Below are 22,604 nucleotides of genomic sequence, written 5' to 3'. Positions count from 1 at the left end.
AGTAGCACAATTAAATATTCATGTAGTTTGCTCCTATTGAGTGGCTTAGTGACGCTATATATTGTTTTTGTGTCTATACGTTGGTGAATAAAATCGTTCCATACTAAGAGGATTTAATTCTTTAAACCTCAAGCCAGTGACGAAGCCAATATTATCAATAAGAGGGGTCCAAAATCTGAAGAAATAGACACACAAAGTAGTCGAGGGGATTCGACATCTACAATATATACCTAAAAATTTATTTTAACCATGTATAGTACTAATTTTCCGGCGAAACAAGGTGGCTCCGCCATTGCTTCAAGCATTAGAGAGGACTAATTTTCTTAAAAGGACACTGTGCATTCAATGAACTTGATTTTTTCCTTTCTATTTTTTTCTATTTTTACAATTCTGAAAATTTTTCTATAGTCACTAAATTATGCTTATGATGTTAATTGTTGTTTTTGAGTACATGTTTTAAACTTTGTTGTTTATATTTCTGCAAAATTATTGTCTCCGATTATATTGAATATATAGACATATAATAAGTATATTTATTGTGCTATAAATAATTATTATACTTAGTTCTATGAATTCATATTTTGATATTCTATATAAAGTTCTATACCTTGAAAGTACAAAATATAAGGTTACATATTATCTATTTATTTTAACATAGATATGAAGTTTCACTTATCAATTGTAGAAATTCATTATGCAAGTTTAAATGTTATAATTATTTTCATGTTTAAGCGTAGTTTCTTTTTTGAATCTGTTAACAAATTTTTAAATTTCCCCCGAGACATATATCACAACTATATAATCTATGCAATTTAAATGTGTTTTTTTTTACGAAATGCCTTTGTGTATACATTCTTATTTTCTTCTTTATTTTCCTTTTAATGTTGATTAAAGAGTCCACGATTTATTATTTCCTGAAGAATTCATTCATTAGAGGTTCTTGAGTTATGTGATAATGACAAATAATCAAATTCATGTTGAAATATTGCTAATATTTTTTTAAGAACCTATTTTTTTTCATTAGTTTTAATGTATAGATATAGTAAAGGATTATTTTCAATTTCAATACAATTATAATTTTCCACCACGCGAAACGCGAATAAATTAACTAATTCAATAATTTTTTTTTACTATATTATTTTTAAATATAATGAATTTAATATTTGATGAAATACATTAAAAAATAAAAAAATATGTCTTAATTTCTTAAAATGAACAAATAAAAATAAATGACTATTTTTAGATATAGCAAACAAGTAAAATGGAAGAAAGTAATATTATTATTATTTTTCCTTGGAGCACCATTTAAAAAGGAAATGTTTTAAATTAATTAGAAGGATAAAAGAGGAAACCAGAAAAAATTAAATAAAGCAAAGACAGAAAAAACAAGTACAATTAGGTGGAGTACTACTCGTATTAATTTTGACTCATTAGCCACTGTCTCATTCAAACTCACTCACTTTACTGAATTCCTCAATTAGGGTTTTTACTGATTGAAATGCAGAGCAACAACAATGGAAGCAATTGAACAACACCAAAATCACAATCAATTACCAGATCAAACTGAAGAATTTGGGATTCAATCCCAGAATTCTGAAACATTGTTGTTATCGTCCGATCTCAATTTCCAAAACCCTGACCAAAATCAGCCAAAAGCTGATGAGAATGACGATGATGATGAGATGGCGATGCAAGCCATTTGCGAAGAGCTTAAAAATCTGGTCTTGAGCCAGGTTCTGGATGAGGATGGACGAAGCAAAGATCTTCACCGCCTTGATCGTGAAGAAAGTGGAAAACTCAAGGAAAAATTGGAAGACGAGCTTGAAAATGTTGAAGGGAATGATGATGGATGGGGATATGTAGGTGAATATGGTTATCATCAGTATGATGAGGATGGTGATGAAAACAGGAGTGGAAGTAGGAATGATTATGAGATTGATGGGGAAAACGAAAATGGTTATGAAGGGGATTCTAAGGAAGCAGGGTTTAATGCTAATAGGATTAATAAGAGGAAGATTAATTATCCTTTAAGACCTGATGCTCAGGATTGTCCTTATTATATGAAAACAGGGATGTGTAAATTTGGATCGAATTGCAAGTTTAATCACCCTTCCAGAAGAAGAATCCAGGTACGATTTGCAGCTGGAATTGATGCTACTTTGTAAGCAAAGTTCATTTTTTGGCCGATCTAGTAAAATTTGACTGCTGGGGGTATGGTCTAGATGAATCTTATTTTCAGAGGATAATGGTGTGATTTACTTTCTTTTTTATCTGCTGCAATGCTCATTGAAGTAATGCTTTTGGTTGACGTTTTTTCCTAATCAATGAGTAGGATTGCAATTTATTGGTTTTAGAGGGAGGTCATTTAATCTTTGATGTGGTCTTCATTACATTTCTTGTCTTAATATTGGTTCTATTTTGAAGCTTAACTGATGTTAGCTTCTTCTGTCAATTATTCAGCAGGGGACAAAGGAGAAGGGGAAGCAAAGGGAAGACAGCCAGGAGAGGCCGGGGCAGATTGAATGCAAGGTTGGTGGAATTTATCATTGTTGCTTATTAGGGCAGAAAATGCAAATCTTTGGATATATTGTTCTTGTTCTTTTATGAGTAATTACTTTGATCGAGGATAAAGATATCATAACATGGTGCTATTAGATCTTTTCTGAAATTAGAAATTTAGATCATTGGCAAATTTGATCTCTGGTGTTCAGAATTAATGCTAAGTGCTAACACATTACTTTTGCTGATAGCTGGTCCAGAATTATAGATCCTACTTTTAACAGTAAATAAAATGGATTGTCAAATGCTGTCTCTCTCCTCTCTCTATCTCTCTCTTGCTGATTCATTTGGGTAGTCATCATTGAGATTGTGAAGATTATGATCAGGGACAGGGTGTTCTATAAATGATTGATGTGTAGGAAGTAGTTTTACTTCATATATCCCATTTTTGTGGGGATTCTTCCTTGCACCTGTGGTTCAAGAAAATATAAGAGGTTTTTGACACCTATGGTAAATATCAACAATTAAATTAGAGGCAGTGCGAGTTCTACACGATCTTTCAAATTTCTCCCTCGTGGAAGGTGAACTTTTTTTTAAAGGTAAACTGGGGATGATAAGTCTAAGTAGTTATGTGACATTTTCTTGAGACAAACTATAAGAGAAAGTATGCCACATAAACTGGTACAAAGAGAGTGCTTCAGATCATGTTGCAGCCCTAGTATATGGGAGGAAAACCAAGAGAAAGCTAATGTCTAGATTAATTTGGTAAACATTGATGTTTTGAACATGAAAGCCAAAAGGTAAACCATCAATATTTTTCTTGATGGAATGGATAGTTTAATGGTTGGGGCGTAGGAGCAATACATTGGTGTCTGATCCTTGAATTCAGCAACAACACACAGTGTGAATCATTTCGTTCCAGTTTTGGAGGGTAAGTTTACAGTCTATCGATGCTTGTGAGTTTTACCAGGTTGCCCCTATATTAGTCGAGGTCCACTTAGCATCCTACTTAAAAACAAACAAGGGGAAAAATATCGTTAATCACAAGGGTTGAACACTTGCCATTTGGCTTTTATTCAATTAATTAGAGCAAAAGAATCTAGGTGCGAATGTTCACTCTGTGAAGATTAAGGTTGAGGCTTAAAACATTTCTTATGTCAATTGCTCGGAAGTTGTTGCTACCCAAGTTCCAGTTCCTTTCCTCTGTATTCTATATTGATAGTCCCAGCATAATAATGAGTTGAAAAACATATAGTCACAAGCGACTTTGGGGAGATTTAAGAGTCAGGTTTAGGAAGGCGTTTGAAAGAGTTAGAAATAAATTTGAGGGAGTTGATGAATGTAATTGTAGAGTTCAGTAGAAAAGGAAGGGTTTGTAGGATGAGAAAAAGAGAAAAACGAGGGAAAAGAAGAACCAGCTAACATGATAAACACTCAGTAAGGGGGATGGAGATAAGGAATTTAGATATGCAGAACCAGTGCTATATGATGAAGTGGCTGTGGAGATTTGCCTCCAGTGAGCAAGCTCTTTGGAGAGCCATCAGAAACCAGTGGCCAAAGCTCAGAGGAAACTGCAATATTAAATTGGGTAATGGTAGGAGAACCTCTTTCTGGGAAGATAAATGGCTAGAACAAGGATCTTTAAAAACTTTGTTCCTGGATATTTTCAGGCTAAACCAGCAGATAAGGGCGACTGTGGCAGAGATATGGTCAAGCCAAGGGCGGAATCTGAGTTTTAGAAGATATCTAAATGACTGGAGACCAGAGGTTGGTGGAGTTTTACAAGGTCGTGGGGCAGTTCAAAGGAACTACTGATGCACAAGATAGTCTGGGATGGCAGGATCACAATCAAGACAATCTCAGTGTCAAAAGAGCCTACTAGAAGTTTTATCCTTGTAACAGTTCGAGCAATGGGTGGCCATGGAAGCTGATATGAAGAGAATCATCTGAATCGTAGGTGCTTCCTATGTGGTGAAGAAGTAGAGACTGTCACCCATCTCTTCCTTCACGGTAGGGTAACCACATTTTGTGGAATATTGGGCAGAAACTGGATTATGCCTAGGAGAGCTACCTAGACTTTGAAGATATGGAGCAGTTATGCAAGCATTATTGGGCATAAAGAGGGATGGAAAATCATTCCGCTTGCTTTTGGCTGTTTGTGTGGAAAGAAAGAAGTCTCCTTGAAAGGTTAAGATGAACTGCTTATTTTTGTTTCTTTTTTGGTGTAAACAGGAGTACATGGAAGATCTAGAATCAGTTACAATGTTTTAGGTTCCTTGTAAATATTGCTATAGGATTGAAGATCTTCCTGCTTCTCTCCACAATTGTAATTAGGAACCGGTAATTTGTTGTGGCAGGTTCCTATTTTTTTTTGGAATAGAATACAAGTTATTACCTTCTAAAAAAATTGATAAACACTGGAGTGATTAGTTGTAAACAATAGTAATCAAGGGTGCTATGGTTGAAAATTAGATCATAATAGAATTCTTTCATCAGCGAAGCTATTGGTGATAGAATGAGTAGAATTTGTGAATACAATAGGGTTGATGGATCAGGGGGTAAGGATTAAAGGAGAGGAATGAGGGGTTATTAAGGGATTCTTTACATGATTGCATACAGATGATGTAGGTTGGGCAGCAAGATTGGAACCTCGGGGAGAGATGTGGTTGATATTGGATGTTTTGGAGGAGGGCATAAGGAGGCAGACAGGCAGTCATAAGTAGTGTAGGGAGATGAAGCTCCGAGTCAGGATGGATCCACAATAACATTCTTTTATTTATGTTGAACAAAATGGAGGAGAGCATTGTCAATGGGCTAAGCTATATTATATTCACTCTACGAATTCAGGAGGAGTCTCACTTAATCCATTGTTGTGATTAGTCGAAGAAGAATGCAGGCTGAATGTTAAGTAAATTCAGGCCTACAAGTCCAACAGAAGACTTAAAAAACTTTTTCGAAGTACCTTCTTTAAACCTAAGGAAGTGCTAGAGGTCACAAAACCTCATCTAAAACTGCTTGTTGAAGGAAGATAGACATTTGACATGACTCTGATGGCTAGCGAGTGAATCAATTACATGATAAAAGTGAGGAGGTAGAACTACTCTGTGAGCTGTAGTAAAAAAGACGCTCTACAATGACAATCAATTCTTTCCGCACTGGGATGGAGAAACATTATTAGAGAAAAGATGAATAGAATGGTTTCAAATGAGATTGGAGAAATATCAATTGTATTCTTGATTTGGTCATTTTTTGGAATCTACAAACTTTGTCAGTAGACCAATAGGCATATGTCAAGGGGACCTTTTATACCTTATGGTGTGGTGTTTTTCATAATGGACATGAGATACATTTATTAGGATGGCATATACATTGGTGATGGGGACTATATTAGATGTTGTACATCTAGAACAGTGGGAAAGTTTGATATGTGAGTCGCTATTTGCAGATAATCTATTGGTTTTATGTTACAGAACACAGAAAGGTGCGTTCTTTCACCTACCTAAGAATGGAATACTATGGTTCCAGACAATATCAAGGTTGAGGATAAATATGTAAAAGTATGAGATCATTTAGGGTGTGAGGCACTCAACATTAAGAAGTTAGCGGATGCCTTCAACTGTAATATTACTCTCTTTGAGGATGTATCTATGCCTAGCATTATGTGCGACACATAAGTTGTATAGTGTGAAAACCAACAATCAGAAAAGCTGAGAAGAGGTACTGGTCTAAAAAGGGAAAGAAATCTTGCTCACGAGTACTTTGTTAAGCAGTCCAACTTATTATATTCCATACCTATCTATATCTATAACATTACCTCTTCTCAGCTCCTATGCCTGAATTTTAAATGCATCAGAGAAGGAGTCATTGCTGATAAATATGAAGTTTATCCCCAGATGAGGATTAATTAGATCCTGTTGCCATATGGAGAACTTGATGAATAGTGGAAGTATAAAGTAGGTCATAAAATTGTAACATGTTCTTGGAATTAAAATGGTGTTGATATTTAGAAGTAACTTCACAGTTTCGAATGTTCAACATCTCTAGCCTGGTGGACATGACCCTTGATAGGAGGGTATGGAGGTTGAGGATTCGGGTCGAAGGCTATAAGTAAATAGTTTCGTGTCTCTCTGATTAGAGTATAAGTATTATTTTCTGTATTTTCATTGTAGTACTATTTCTATATTTCTGACTCTCAGTTTTCTACTACTACTTGTTCTCTTGTATGCCGTTATTTTCTTACTATCCCGCTATTATCATTGCTCCTGTCTTCATAAATGTTGTGTTATTTGCTTTTTTGAGCCGAGGGTCTATCAGAAACAAATCAGTCTCTATACCTGACAATGTAGGGATCAGTTATGCGCACACTGTACCCTCCCTAGACCCCACTTATGGGACTATGCCTGGTATGCTGTTGTTCTTGTTTGTGTGCATGTTTTGAGCACATATAATATCCCAACCAGTAGATGATTGGATGCTCTAGGTATAGAACAATATATTTTGTTGAAGATTTTGTGTGCAATTTTTTTATACAAAGATTTCTTTTGATACATCAAAGTTATCTTCTATGGTGTAGAATTTTCTGATATAAAGTCTCGTGTGTAGATTTTACATGGTTACTAATTTTGGATTGAAGAACGAAGGAGATACATTCATACCCTGCTGATTTCTATGAGATAAATTCGTAGTACCTCTTAAGATTTCAAATGTATCTCTGTGAAACCAGTTTTTTAGAATTCGTTTCAAATTCAATAGATATTGGTTGATATACAAAGGAAAATAAGAGAGGCCAAGTAGAATCTAGGAACAAAAGGATGGAAAACTTATTTGGTAAGAAGCAGTAAGAATTTGCATTCCAGTAAGGTCCTGAACTATTTAAGATCTAATACTCGCTGTATCATAAATTTGAAAAGCAGCACGATAGATTCTACTTTTTTCCATCTGTATCTGGGCCTTTAAGTTGGAACACTTAGGAGAAGATTCCCACCTTTTCTACTAATGTTGGAGAGGTTTGTTATCCCTTCTCTCTGTTAGGGGGAAGTTGTTGATATCCCTTGTACTAGAACCTTACCTATTTATCACTGCTAGTAGATTTATGGCCAGGGCAGTGAGTTGATTATGATGTTCCCTCTGCTTTTGCTCTGTTCTGGTAGTAATTTTCTTATTGGAGTTTGTCAGAGTAGTGATTTTTTATTGCATAAGTAGGTAAATTTTAGGGATCTCCAATTAAAGGTTTTGTATGGTGAAGAAAATGCTTCTTTTGCGAGGAACTATGTAAATTTCCTTATCATACTATGTAAATTCCCACATCCGAATTGTAGTATTTTAGATGAGCCATAGTTTGATACACATAAATATTCAAAACAACACTGCTCAGTTATTCCTGTGGTGCAATTTGTTTACATACAGAAAATCAATATTTCATTTATGCAGCGTTCTTAAATATCTTCTTGGATATATTTTGAGATGGGACTGAAACATGGCCGACTGTGCTTTTGGGATAAGGAAACATGATCGTATGTCATGTAGAAGCTATAAGTAAAACCTTGACTATCTTGATGTGTCTACTTAGGATCCTTTGCCTTATGCAATGATTGAAATTGATTTTTGTTAATGATGCGGACATGTGTTGTTTGCTTTAAATGATTTATGGGTTGACAATTACGAAAAAGCTTGATAAAAAATAATGACGAGAACAATAGCTATTAGAATATTTAATTGTTGGTACAACTGTTTTTCTTTGTTATTTTCTGAATTTTGTGTACTCTTTTTAAATTCTTTTGTGCTTTTTAATCCCTGGTCCTACTGCTTTTAGAATGTGTGTTCATTTCTTTTGTTGAAGAAACTTAATATCTTTTTTATGCAGTAAGTAATTTGGATACAATACCCAAGAACTTTCTTGATTTTGGTAATTACTTGTGTCTTGATTTCCATTTTTTTGCTTTGCAGTATTACCTGACATCAGGGGGTTGCAAGTATGGAAAAGCTTGTAAATTTAATCATAGTAGGGAAAAGGGTGCCATTTCACCAATTGTGGAGTTCAACTTTCTTGGCCTGCCCATCCGACCGGTATTACTTCTTTCTGCTGTTTCAGAAGTTTGTAACTCTGAGCATTTTCTCTCAAGGGGTTGTTAATCTTCATTTCAGGAGGAAAGGGAGTGCCCTTACTATATGCGTACTGGCTCTTGCAAGTATGGGTCCAATTGTAGGTTTCATCATCCTGATCCTACCACTGTGGCTGGAGCTGATCTATCTTCTGGACATAACAACACTGGAGCTGTTCCTGTACAAGCTGCCTCACATTCATCTGCATCTTCTTGGTCTCCGCCAAGAGCATTGAATGACACAGCTCCTTATGTACCAAATATGTACCCACCAACCCAAGGCACTGCTTCTCCAAATACTGAATGGAATGGGTATCAGGTAGTCCATAACTTGGCTTATTAATTTTGTTGTATGTTGTTTATGATGTGTTCTCTGTATTGTAATGTTGTACCTTCTGGTATGCTGGAATGGTATCAGCCTATCAGGTAGTCCATAACGTAGCTTATTATCTGTTGTATGTTGTTTATGATGTGTGCTCTGTATTGTAATGTTTTCTACCTTCTGCTTGTATGCTGGTGCTTGTTTCCCATCTTTAATATTATTTTATCACCTTATCAAAAAAGATGTGTTTTCTGAAGATTGCATTATCATATCTCTAGTACTTGGTCCTTCTAACCTCTTTCCGGAATTATCTGAAGCAGGTACTTCCATCCAGGCAAGTGATATTATATGGTTTTAACGTCTATTTCTGTAGATGGAGATGGTAACTTTACTGGTATATTATAGATTTACCTTGAGGACTATGCTTGGTCCCATTAAATGTCAAGGCACTCATTCATGGGCCAGAAAGGAACTTGCTAGTTATTGGGCAATATGATAAATGCTAACAAAATAGATTAGTTTAATATTATTCTTAATCAAAAAGTTTATGTTACATTCTCATTTGCTGTGAAATTTCTCGAGGAGGTTCTTGTTTTACTTTGCCTGTTTTCTTAAAAGCAGTCTTTATTATTCTGAACAGTTGCTAGACACCTTTGCTTCCTGAGCTTACTTGTTTCTTCGTTTTTGCTGTTTGAGGCCCCGGCCTATCCAACATCAGAGAAAAGACTACCTACTCCTCCAGCATTTGCGATGAACAACCCGGCAAAGACCAATTTCTATCCACGGTCTCAACAGTCACAGCAGGTTGAAGAATATCCTGAACGTCCTGGTCAACCTGAATGCAGTTACTTCATTAAATTTGGAGACTGTAAATACAGATCTAGCTGCAAATTTCATCATCCAAAGTCTAGAATATCAAAAGCAAACTCAAGTACCCTTAACGACAAGGGCCTGCCGCTAAGACCTGTACGTTTTTCTTCTTTCTGGATCTTAAACTTGTTTGATTTTTCTTCCATGAATTTTTAATTTTTATGATATAGGTCAAATGTGTTATAGGTGATTAAATTATCTCCAAGTTGAGCCGAAATACTTGCACCAACATAAATTACTTTTCTAGAAAGTAATACTCATATTTTCAAGTTGCTGACTCTTGTTCCACCGACGCGCCTTTTTTTTTCTTTAATTTTTTGTAAATGCAGGATCAAACTGTCTGCTCATTCTACAGCCGCTATGGAATATGCAAGTATGGCCCTGCTTGTAAGTTTGATCATCCAGAAAATTATGTTGGATCTGCATCAGCTGCCGAGTCTGGCTTTGATCAACGTGAGCAATCACAAATGTCTCTAGGATGGCAAGGACAGCACCTGGAAGTGGATCACTGATACAGCAGTCTGTATGAGTAATTTTCGGACCAGTTCCATCTAGAGTTTAGTTTAAAACCATAAGCCAATGGTTGATCTTCTGAGTCTTAAAACTCCACCGACGTGAGTATAAGTTCTCAGATCTATTTAGAGGATGGTACATTTATCTCTCTATGATTCATGTTGTTAAAAGCGCAAGCAAAATAGGATACTGTAAATTATTGATAGAGCATTTTGTTTTAGATTAAATGAAGATATTGGGATACTTGTGATATCAGCACAGGGGTTGATCTGGGCTATTTAGCATGTTTTCCCCTTTGAATACATTTTCAAATCTTTATCTATCTCATTCATGTCGAGACTTTTTTCTGTTTTACTAAAACTATTTTCAGAAATCTTTTTCCTGTATTCATAGCTTCTATGGGAAGTTATCTTTTCGTGTTCACAGCTTTCCTCTTCCTGAGAAATATTTGAGCATCTTTCGGAGTATATTTGAGTTCAATATTATTTGCCGTCAGGTGAATTAATCAGTTATTACTTTACATGTCTTTAATTTTTTTTTATCTAAGAGGAGTTTGACTATTTTATTCTTATTTATTTTATATAATCTCTTTTTATGTGTGTAACTTTCACGAACAATTTCTATTAAAGTAAAAGTAATTTTATTTTGAATTTTTGAAAGAATACATAATTAGAGATTGAAGGAGTAATGCTTTTGTGCATAATTAAGTTTAAAGGATAATTTTAATAGATTATTCTTCTTTATTTTTCTCAATTTCTATATTTGGTATTGTTTAAAAATTTTAAGAACGAAATTGTTATCCTGAAATAATTATTTTAACGAACATGATAAGTGAAATAATTATTTTAACGAACATGATAAGTGAAGCAAATTGTGAACCTTTATTTACGTACTGAACATTTGCGTCGATATTATTGCGTATTTTATTAGTTTTACGTAAAGCTTTTCTGTAATAACTTGACTAGAAAGATTGAATGTGTAGCGATAACACCGCTGAAAATTTTGTTGGAAGCAGGACACACCGCAATGTGCTATCCAAATTTAATAGGGCTCCAAACACCAGGTAGGAAATTAGAAAAAAGAAAAACAAACTAAGAATGGAGTTGATTCTCAAAAGTCACACTTACAATTTGAATAGAGAACATTTTTTTCCAAATCTTGTGAAAAATCAAAGATTTCTTTATAAAAAAAAAGCCATAAAGCTAAAGTACAATTAGTAAAGGATTACAAAATTAATTCACCTTTCCTGAATAGGCAGTGTGACAAAAATGCAATATTAAACCTCATGATCCTAAATACAACCAAAATAAATTTGGTCACCCCATCTTCATGTATACTGCATTATAGGGCTAATTTGTCCATACGTCATATCAAACTTACAGATGGAACTTGAGATGCCAAAATGATGTCTAAAATAGTTAATGTACTTGCCATCTCAGAGTACCCTCCTAACTATGAAATAATTAGACAAAAGGCATATGATACAATCTACCAATTTGCAAACTATACAAATTCTACATGGATATAGGCCTTCTTCTAAAATCTAAAATGTCGAGGGTTCAACATTTGCTTTGTTCCCAGCAAGAATGAGAGAGATCTCCAGACCACGACTGAATGCTTGGTTAAAGAGTATCCGCGACTGGAAGGTAGAGACAAATGGGAACCATGATAATATTGCCACTGGAGCAAAAATAATGATACCCATCCCAGCATCATACATTCTAGCAAATTCCTTCACAGATTCCCACAGACCCAAACTCCACACAACCCTCTTCCATGTGATTGCCAGCTGCAAGGAAAATTACAATGTGTTTAAGAACAAATAGAAACTTAGATAAAACAGTCACATAAAACATATCTATAGTTACTTCCTCGCTAGGATATAAATGTTTTAGCAAATAGAAAGATCTCAACACTCGGATAAAACAGTCAGTGTGGGGGGATCCAGGTCGTGCAAAGACTGCAGTATGAACTCACAAGTGGTGCAACTGCCACAAACTGAAAATAAATACCTCCATGACATACATATGCAAATATATACGCTGGGGAAACACTTAAAAAGAACATCACGAGAGACTTGGTTATACATTCCAACAGGATGATAGTAAGAATTCACAATTGCAGAAATGAGTTCAACCATGCTATAACAAATTTGGACATAAACTTATTCCAACATGCCAACAGTAACTAAAGAAAGCAAATAAAGATAACAAGGAATCCCCTATGCAGTAAATTGTGCAAGCAGTTGTAAGAAAGTAGAAGCAACAAAAAGATGTTAGAAAGCAACCCAGGAGCTCGCTAACTTACGCAAAGGACAGCCCAACCAGTTGCAATAAAGGCGAGGACACTAGCAAACAAATCAGCAACAGACAGTTCGGTAAGAGCCACAACAAGGCAAAGAGCTGCAACAAGTCCCAAAGCTGTAACTCCTTGAATAAATCGCAGCATGAGCTGGAAGTTGGTGGATTTTTTAGGGCTGAAAGTAAAGATCTGCAATTTGATAGTTTCCAAAGATTATTTAAGTTTGGGGCATTGCAGTTACATAAGCCTCAATAAAGTAAGCCAATAACATCACAGATAGATGAATACCTTGAAGATCATAACAACTCCCACCAGTACAATCCAAGAAAAGCCATATATCTAGTTGTACAAAGAGTTTCGGTTAGTGTTGTCTTCAGAAGAGAACATAATCAATACAACACAGAAATATACAGTAGCACTCAACATCAAAACATAAAGTAACACACCATAACATCACTAAATCTGTTAACATTATTAAAAACTAAAAAATTCGCAGAACCAGAGGGGATGCTGCACTGTTCTGTATTAAAGTTTTCTCGCATCATATATCAATCAAAAGCAGTAACCCTGCTGGAAATATTTTTGCAGACATGGCTTTCACTGGACAGTTCTTACATCTTCTTTCACTGATATCAAACTCTCCTACTTATTTATTAAATTCGTTAAAGCAAAATCTGTTTAAATGATTCCTATCTATCTGCAAACTGAATAAAGAATTAGTAGTATATGTTCTAGTCTTAACTATCTTTCGTGAAATGTACGTAATAGATGAAGACAAAATTAAATTAAGAACAATTCCAACAAGAGTAGCTCCCATTATATACAAATCCAATAGTCATATAAGCCAATATTTTTTTTCTATGCCCCAAAGATGAAAAAAAAAGAGAGGAAGCATCAGTATAACTAATCCAGGAAGCTATAAATGCATGCCCAAAAACACACCAGCTTTAGATCTGTCACACTGAGAAAATGTACAAGTTCATAGTAGCATAAGTTTTGCATTAGAAAATTGTATACTATGAATGTGCTTTTTATTCCAACGCTATCCACTCAATTTATTAACATGAAAAACAACCATGTAAGCACACAAAAAACAACCATTAACGCCCATTTGGTTCATTCCACAGAGAACTAAATGTTTGTCTTAGTATGCAACTAATTCAAAACATACCGCAAGGGAAGTGTCTGTTCCCGTCAACTGAAGTTTATAGACAATGCCATACTGGAAGAGAAAAAATCTGAGACTCAATATAGTCTCTAGTATCCGTCCTCTCAAAGTCTGGATATGAATCTGCAATATAAAAACTTGGTGTTAGAAAGAGCAATTTCCAGAACTTCCTTTTTTATTTTTCGTTTAATTTTCAGTTTCTTTTGGAGGACAGAGGGAGTTTCTAGTAGCCTAAAACTTCCTCATATTTTATTTTAGGCAGAGGGAGTACAGAAAAAAGCGACGGAAAGGAACATCACAATTTAAAAATGTCTCAACTGTTTGCATCAAAAAGAGGAGACAAGTGGGTAATACAGTACTGGCCAGTATGCAATTGACAAGGACAAGAGAGCTCATGAAGGTATAATTTATGTTACAAAATTTACAACTAGAAGGATACATAAGTCGACCTGTTCTTCATCCCACCAGGACTCCCAGCTGTCGTCTCCCTTGACACCTACTCCACCCTTGTACATAAGCCAGTTGGTCCAATCATCAAAGTCCTCAACGGTCCTGTAAAATCATGACAAGTATTGAAAGAATCAAGGAACTATCAGTAGCTCTAACAGCATCACAAACCACAGTCGGAGGATGACACATGAACAAAAGGATAAGGAAAAAATGATGAGAACTACGATTTAAAAGGATAATTGGTGTAACTACATATTGGTCACAACTGCCTCATCCCATTTTCTTTGATTACTTGCTACCATTGTCCATCCTAGAAATGAACTATTTCCTTAAGTGAGACTTATAACAATCCTAAAAATATCAAATTACAATACTACATGATGTCTACTTTATCTTATTTGGAATATATGATGTGACTAATCTTATTTGATTTACCATCTCTTTACCAAACTCAAATTTAATACATTCATTTAAGAATTTCATCACCAAAATGTGAAAAGAGTAGAATGGGTCAATCAAAATGGTAGGAAGGGAGTATAACTATAATGGTACCAAATCTCATCAACTTTCTACAACTCTGCTTCTTTGGCAGAAAGCAGTTTGAAATACATGGTACAGTAAAACTGGTGCTTGTGTAAAATGCATGCAGTGGAGAGCAGCGCCAATCATACAAAAGAAATTTCCATAAAGAACAGTAAATACGAGAAATAACATACTTTTGCCACTCAAATCCAGAGGGATTGAAGATGTAAGGAGCAAATAGCCATGAAATGACAAGGAACCAACTGCTGAGAGTTAGTAAGATAAAGGAAGTAGTGCTTCCATTCGTGTAACCATAAGCCAAGTATACTATAAGAAGTAAAGCCACTTCCAACCTGGGGATTACAGAGTATCAATGACAGTTCTAGGATCAAAAGAAAATTCACAAATCAAATTAATGGGATCTAGGACTCACGCTTTAACAAAATGACTTCTGGAATAAAGCCTATAGTTCTCCGCAAACTTGATGTGACGAACAACGAAACCTCGTCCAGTCGCCCGGTACTGTTTATAAGTATCATGACGGGTTATTCTGGTGCCTATTATAAGTTCCTTGAGAGTGAAATTTATTTGACCCACATACCTTTGCACCACCGTGAAGGATAGTGCGCCCAAAATAGTGAGTCCTGGTCCCAAGCGAAAAAGTAAAGAAGACAGAACAAAACTGAAGCTGCATCGTAATAAAGCTGAAGACGGCCTGCAAAATTAGTGCATGTGAATGCAAAGCAACATAACTAACCAATGTAAGCAAACACAAAATCACAAATCCATTATTATCTATATGATAACATGAGATACAATGCATACCTTTAGCAAACCAAGTTCAAGAATGAAACCCATAATCATGGGAACTGCAGTGAAAATTCCTATCTGAACAAAAAATTGAGCATTCAAAGCGGCATTTAGTGCAGTGTTACCCAGAAATCTAGCTCTCCTCGATATTCCTTCATCTAGTCCAGAGAAAGCCTGCTTGAAATAAGAGAACTGGTGAGACTTATATAATGGCAGGCAGGACCAATCAAGAACTGTCAGCAACCGTCTAATAACTGTAGACAAATACCATCTCATCTCATTTGAAGGATCAAAACATGTTGTAGAATTGGATGAACTGTGAAACTTAACAATGCTGCAGTTATGGTTTAAATGCTAAACACGTGTATAAAGTTCCTCATCCTTTCATAGAATACAATTAAATACTGCAGTTTTATCCATCCATTTTTCTCAATGATTTCTTTGTAAGGTTTATGAGCTCCTAGAAATATATTTAACTGTATCAGACAGTGACGCCAGGGAAAGATAAATGTTCTCAAACATCCCATACCAAACTATGTTTGTGAAGATTTTTATTGTTCAAAATAATAAAGAAAAGCCGAAGATCTCACCAATGTTGCACTTTTCTCACTTTTTTTGTGATAAGTTGGTAAGTTCATCTATTTTCTCTAAATGGGCCTTACCATTATTTATGTTAATAGACCCAACAGATTAAGTTAGAAGCATCAGTGGACAGTGCAAAAAGAGGCAAGATTAATCTAGTTTGATATCTCAAGAAAGTGCATGTACATCACTCCACACACATACAAAGTGACAAACAATAGAGACTATTACAATAATAGAAAAGAGACATGTTGGAAACATTTTACCAGATATGCTCTTCCATATAAGAAAATATACACAGTAAGGACTGTCATCTGCAATTTACAAAAAATATTATGAGACGAAGTCAGTCGAACAAACAGGAAAAAGATACATAAATATAAAATTAGCCTGGAAGATAGGACTATATAGTTTAGACTGATCATTTATAGGAGTTCAGAAGTGAAATGTGCCTAAAGCAATTACTGGAATGTGTGAAGATGTTAGAGTGAAACAGAGCACTTTAGTAGTACTAATTTTGTTTCAAATATCATATTGTGACCTGACGTCGTGCCATCTTTTATCGGGACAAACCGACTCACAATAGTTCATTAGACTGACATCTAAAATAAATATTAAATTAAGTTACTGATCGGAAAAGAAAGCTGTAATGTTTTTATAATGACCCTTCTAGTCACTTAATGAATTTTACTTGTTTTCCCCATTTTAACCTTCCCGTAGCTTTTATATGTGATTATAGATTTGCAGCGATGGGTGACATGAATCCCAAGGTGATCAGCTGGGTTTCGGAGAAGATAATTCATTTTGGGAGTACAAGTGGGACGTGCATACTGAACTGTTTATATCTTGACACTTTAAAAAAGTTTTGGCCACATTCCAGAAGAATGTTATGTTATGTGGGGAGAATGTATAACCAATAATGTAAGGGTCATTTGATAATGACATAGAAGTAAAAAAAAAAATAAGAGAAAAGGCAAATGCCCAATTTAATAATACAGAAAAAGAAATCAACGTGCTGGTCTGCTAAATAGAAGCAGAACGCAGCAAACAAAAATTAAAAAAGAAGAAACACTGATAAAGAAAAGGAAGGGAGCAAAAGAGAAGAAAAGGGGAGAGAAAAATTGGAAATTTTGATCCAAAGTATCAAGGTAATGATCCTAAACTTTTCACTGAGTTTATTACACGATTATAAGAGTTCTAAATCTTCCAATCGAGGAGACTCTTTTGGTGTTTGTGGTTAGGGAACTCTGCCTTGTTGAGCAAAGTTCACTTTTTCACTCAAACCTTTGTCCGCAAATGTAACTTTTGACTCAATTTTCGAACCGAAAATAAATATAGCAACATGAGTGTCATTGGATTCGTATTCTTATGGGAAATTCATATTTGAACAAATTTTGACCGTTCGAAACCATTATGATGGGCCACAATAGCACCAGTTTTATATGCCTGTTTATTTACCCTAGTTTGCGATTTGACTTTGGGCTTCAATTTGAGGCAAGTAGAGATTTCCTGATACTTTCAAGTGTTAGTTTTGATGTATTAAATTGATTCAAGGGTAATAAATAATATGGGGTCCCGCATAAATTAGATAACGAGCAGTTATGTGGGTACTTCTATGATATAGAAAAATTTATATCAAATAGAATATAGGTTAATAGTATTCCATGACTTGTGATTTGATTGAATTGTTGATACTTGTGAATTACGTAAACTTGACTATCCTTGGTTATAGGTTCAATTGATGAACTCATGTTATTTATATTTGTTCATACATATTCGTAGGATTCTTATTGTTGCATGATAATTATTGAATGATACTGCCCATTGTATTAATTGTGAAATTCATATTGTTGTCATGCCGATGGATTATGGTTCCAACGAGTATATGGACCTAATGAGTCTCCCACGGGTCCCGATTATTTGACGGAAAAAGCAGGTGTATACAAATTTTTGGTTAATGCATTGCATTGCATTTCAAATTGATTTGGTGTTGATATGACGGTTATATGGATTTAATTGCTTTTATGTTGACCTAGATTCTATAAACTTTTTGTGTACTAATTTATTTTATGGTAATTTATATTTGTGGAAAAAGGAATTGTTAAGATTGTATCTCGTTATCGCTTCTAGGAAGGTTTAGCAATCAACACTTATTGAATACACGTCTTTCATGTACTCACTCAACACTTGCTAGTTGCTACACCTTTTTGTATGCACAGACTAATCCATATACTCGCAAGCAATAGTTGAGTGTACTTGTGGTTCAAGGTTGTTGTTAGAGCTGAAGGTGAACTGCTTACTCTTTAGCAGCATTAAATTCTAGATAGAGACTCTTTATGTTTTCTTGTCTTATTTCCTTTTAGACAGTTGTTTATGACTTTTCAGGCTTGAGTAGTTCTTGTACCAGTACCAAGTCTTGGGGGTTGATTTAGGTTTTGGCTCTTTTGTTCTGCACTTATAAAGTTAATTGTTATATGGTTAATGAAGGAACGAGGTTCATCTACGGGGATGGTTTGAGCAGCCTCTCTACCTACCAAGGTAGGAGGTAAGGCAGGTGCACATACTAACCTCCTCAGACCCCACTTGTGGGATTACACCAAGGCTAAGTATGTTGTTGATAGAGAAAACAAAAAAATTAGTTTAGACTAGCATGAACAGAAGTGAATCACCTAGTTTATTTTTATGCATTTAGATGTCACGGTGCAGGGGAGGAGGGGTGGGGATATTTATTAATCTGATATTGTCACTTCTGGGAACAGGACAGAATCTGAGACATCAAAAGGACAGATCAAGTAATTCCGGAAACAGGGAATAATAGAAGGAAGAAGAAATGATACCATTGTACAAACATAATAACCAACTGTGGTGAAGAAGAACGAGAGCATCCTAAAGAAATCAAAAAGTTGGCCAATTCTGTACACATCCCTGCTCAGAACCTGCTCTCCGTTTCCACCAGCTACCTTCCCTTCAAATAAAGCTATTTGATTTAAACCAACATCTCTTCCCTTTCCAACCTACATTCATCAACACAGCCTTCAGGATAGTACAAAGAAATCTAATCAAATGCACGCAACTGCAACTAAACCAACCTGAATATACTCATGGTGGGTAATATTACCCTGCCTTAAAGTGGAATTAAAACCTGCAAAGAACAGTGGAAACCACAGATATAAAGCTAGAAAATCATATACTTCAGGAAAAAAAAAAAAACCATAACAGTTGAAGGCATAGAAGTAGAACTGTTAGCTTAAAGAAAAAAACTGCCATTCGAAGAGACTATTGGCTGAACATCACGGAAAGTCATCCTCTATCCAAATAACAATAGGAACTATCATGTGAAGTAGCTCTATTTGTTTTCATGATCTGAAGAATATCAGTCAATCACTATGCCTAGTCCACATTATAGATACACCAAACAATGGGAACTAGCCAGGAAGCAATTAGGGAAGGTGGAAAATAGAAGCTACTATGAGTACACCAAGTCACTCAAACTTACCGGCATAGATGTCTTCACTTATGTTGATAACACGTGATGCTTTACTAATGCCACCCCGTGTGATATGAAAGATCCGATCGAAGATATCGGGATGTCCATAGTGCATGCGAACCCTGCAAGCCACTTTTAAAATGAAAAACGTGTCCGACCAATTCTTTCACCTAAGCAACTCTTTTAAGAGAAGGCAACTCATAGAGAGCAAAGTGATTGACTTTTAGCAATAAGTTTATACTCTATACAAAAACATACCCAGTGTAGTCCCACAAGTTGGGTTTCGGGGTGTGGGATGTAGGATCTACACAGACCTTACCCCTACCTTTGTGACGTAGCGAGATCGTTCCCAATAGACAATAAATTTATATTTTGATAATTATTTACTCAAAATAGTTTATTACTAGTAAGAGACTGGCGTACACAGGAATGGGAACAGACCATAGATTCTTGCCACACGCTTCTTAATGTATTTAGGCAGTTCAAATAATTGTAAAACCAGTGCATGAGTTTCATCTTGCAACAGCACGACTGGTACGTGAGTTCTGGTCTTTTTCCAATTTTAGTTCAGAATACATAATTTTTTTGAAAATTGAGAATGAAGAGAGAAAGAAAAGATGCCCAAACACTTCTTCGTATTTGAAGAGAGAGGATGGCTAATGGTAAATCGTGCCAATCCTACAGCCACCAAACTCCCCCAAAAAAAAATAGAAAATCACAGAGGCCACACTGATATATACATATTATGTGTTTGTGAGTGTTTATCAAGAAAATGTGCATACAAGGAGGAGATAAAAGAATGACTTCATAGAAACAAGGTTTAGTCCATAAATTCCCATTTACCAACCCCATCCATGCACATATGATTGAGATAGGTAACAAATGAACTGTCACTATTTCGTTGCAGATTTTGATAAAGAAAGAGTGAAAGGAAAGACTGGTTTCCTGCTGCCAACATTGAATCAAGGATAAAAATCATTCGAACATCTAATGTGCCGGGTTTCCTGAAGGGAATGCCCAGATTTCTAAAAACAAAATAGGAAATGCTCTTTATGGTTTAAAATACGATGGAGTTTCTCTAGTGCCAGTGGGCCACATACCCCAACAGACAAGAGACTACTAGCCTTGATGGGGAAAAAAGAAATAAAAGTTTGGGCAGGGGAGGCAGCCAAGATGCAAAACTACTTCTACAAAAATAGAAGTTTATGATCCTAAAATTAGCCACGTCAGCTTACTACATTGGTAAAAAAAAACAGTTTCAAGGAATCTGTTAGGACCCAAAATTGTAGTCTAGGTAGACTAACATACTAACATCATAGGAACATACACTATACTTGATCTTAGCCCAAAAGCTGAGAAATGTGAGAGTTCTCTTAATAAGATAGATACATGTAAAATCTGAAAGAAAAACATAAAAGTAGAGAACCAATGGGTGCCACTATTTCCAAAAGCTTTCTATTTATATTTGTAAATTAGTACCATCTCACCATGTATTAACAACTCAAGGCAATATGAATCAATATTAGATGATGAAATGCGAGGATAAGATGAAAAAACTAGAAATGACCAAAACCTATTCTGAATCAACCAACAATAAACATGTTTGATGCTAGTGAGAGAATTTCTATTAAAGTAATCTCATTTTAGACAACAAGATCAACCTATGTGAAAAGATACTAACTTGAGAGGCTTTGCTAAAACACGTTGGCCCAAGGTGACAAAACTGGTTTCCTGGTTGGACATAAACCAAGCGAGCGAAGACACACTGCACAGTTGAAATGAGTATAAACTAGATTAACAATATTATCGGAGGAAGGATAGTTCATCCCAGATTCAACAGAAACTCACCTTCCAGTAAAAACATGCTCCCTAACACCAAGAATAGTGGGTGGCCGGAGCCCATGTTTACCATGGAATTCCTCCAGAAGATTTCTGACTTTCATTGCTTCCTCAAGGTAGTTATCCTGCAATAGACAGAGACAAATAAATTTATGCTGAGAAGAAAAGGAAATGAAAAAGAAACTCTACGTATTTTTACTGAAGCTCTATTTATTTATATTTACACTTCACAGTCAAATGTTACGACAACAAATCCCAGGAGAAAAGGAAGCAAAATTTACATAATTAAGTAGACTTTGAATAAACCATGAAGATATCATCCAAAATGAGTCTCTGCTGGCAAAACAAGACCACAACTACAAAAATATACAAATTTACCGCAAAGAAAACCATAACTTGCATTATATTGATTACAAATCAAATATATCCACAGACACGCAAATCTTCGAGACAAAGATGTTGTGAAAGCAATAGTTCAAGAGAAATGCACCTTTATTGAAAAAACATGAAGAATTCTTGATTGCATGCTCAGGATGAGCAAGCTAATCATATACATTCTGGACAAAAAAACATTTACCTAATAAGACAAGCATTAAGATGTAAAATTACTTGCCTGATTCATATCAATGGTTTGAACTGCTTCCCCACGGGTAAATATTATAGAATGGTTCTGGTTTTCTGGTTTGCCTTCTCCAAGTTTTGGATCTCCAGGAAGCTTAACTGAATATATTTCCTGCATGTAGACAATCTTTTAGAAAAGAACAACAGAAAGCCAATTCCACTCAAGTGGTTCATCAAATACAATTATTGCCAAAATACATCCCTATATCCCGAATAAGTGTTTGCCCAGTCCCAATTCCCAAATCAGCATGGCTTACCAGGATTTAGAAAGCATCGCATTATCAGGCCAAAGAAGGAATGTGAATTTCAACCCATATAAGAGAAATTAATCTATTTAGCCCATATTAAATTAAATGGATCACTCATATTTTCTTAAATGGGTAAATATGGACATCAAAATAATCAAGTTCATACAAATATGGACAAAATGGGTAAACATGAGAATCCATATATACCAATATGTCACCCACTTATAATAAAAATCCTAATTGCATTATTTGTTTTTGAAAATAAAAAATA

The 22,604-nt window shown here is 35.2% G+C and overlaps 2 protein-coding genes across 3 annotated transcripts in view; one reads left to right on the top strand and one right to left on the bottom strand.

Annotated features, from left to right (window-relative positions):
• Nucleotides 1-1,407: 1,407 nt before the first annotated feature.
• On the top strand, nucleotides 1,408-10,659 carry LOC107015097 (zinc finger CCCH domain-containing protein 43). 2 transcript variants are annotated; one of them, XM_015215271.2, is made up of 6 exons: nucleotides 1,408-2,129; nucleotides 2,464-2,529; nucleotides 8,446-8,565; nucleotides 8,644-8,919; nucleotides 9,619-9,888; nucleotides 10,122-10,659. In XM_015215271.2, exons 1-6 carry the CDS (start codon nucleotides 1,515-1,517, stop codon nucleotides 10,302-10,304), a joined length of 1,530 nt encoding a protein of 509 aa, XP_015070757.1. In that variant the 5' UTR covers nucleotides 1,408-1,514; the 3' UTR covers nucleotides 10,305-10,659. The 2 variants fall into 2 exon arrangements, with proteins under 2 accessions (XP_015070757.1, XP_015070756.1); XM_015215270.2 differs by having other exon boundaries at nucleotides 2,461-2,529.
• Nucleotides 10,660-11,522: 863 nt separating this feature from the next.
• The window catches only part of LOC107014286 (callose synthase 10), a 58,220-nt gene continuing 47,138 nt past the window's right edge, over nucleotides 11,523-22,604 (bottom strand). The window contains exons 36-51 of the mRNA XM_015214136.2: nucleotides 22,078-22,197; nucleotides 21,474-21,589; nucleotides 21,307-21,390; nucleotides 19,635-19,747; nucleotides 19,228-19,280; nucleotides 18,976-19,152; nucleotides 16,405-16,452; nucleotides 15,572-15,730; nucleotides 15,348-15,461; nucleotides 15,180-15,268; nucleotides 14,941-15,099; nucleotides 14,224-14,326; nucleotides 13,778-13,897; nucleotides 12,895-12,945; nucleotides 12,613-12,795; nucleotides 11,523-12,094 (exon numbers count right to left, since the gene is read on the bottom strand). Of these exons, the coding sequence (XP_015069622.1) occupies nucleotides 11,849-12,094; nucleotides 12,613-12,795; nucleotides 12,895-12,945; nucleotides 13,778-13,897; nucleotides 14,224-14,326; nucleotides 14,941-15,099; nucleotides 15,180-15,268; nucleotides 15,348-15,461; nucleotides 15,572-15,730; nucleotides 16,405-16,452; nucleotides 18,976-19,152; nucleotides 19,228-19,280; nucleotides 19,635-19,747; nucleotides 21,307-21,390; nucleotides 21,474-21,589; nucleotides 22,078-22,197 (1,935 nt within the window). The 3' untranslated portion in view covers nucleotides 11,523-11,848. The remainder of the gene's footprint in view (nucleotides 12,095-12,612; nucleotides 12,796-12,894; nucleotides 12,946-13,777; nucleotides 13,898-14,223; nucleotides 14,327-14,940; nucleotides 15,100-15,179; nucleotides 15,269-15,347; nucleotides 15,462-15,571; nucleotides 15,731-16,404; nucleotides 16,453-18,975; nucleotides 19,153-19,227; nucleotides 19,281-19,634; nucleotides 19,748-21,306; nucleotides 21,391-21,473; nucleotides 21,590-22,077; nucleotides 22,198-22,604) is intronic.

Source organism: Solanum pennellii, chromosome 3, assembly GCF_001406875.1.
Source record: "Solanum pennellii chromosome 3, SPENNV200".
NCBI lineage: Eukaryota > Viridiplantae > Streptophyta > Magnoliopsida > Solanales > Solanaceae > Solanum > Solanum pennellii.
Note: the sequence above shows the minus strand (reverse complement) of the source record. Positions and strands in the feature narration are given on the sequence as shown.

Excerpts from the sequence above, each read along its gene's own strand:
- LOC107015097 (XM_015215270.2), top strand. The coding sequence starts at position 1,515 with ATGGAAGCAATTGAACAACACCAAAATCACAATCAATTACCAGATCAA. Across the intron at positions 8,566-8,643 it reads TTGGCCTGCCCATCCGACCG|GAGGAAAGGGAGTGCCCTTA; the intron begins GTATTACTTCTT and ends TCTTCATTTCAG. Across the intron at positions 8,920-9,618 it reads CTGAATGGAATGGGTATCAG|GCCCCGGCCTATCCAACATC; the intron begins GTAGTCCATAAC and ends TTGCTGTTTGAG.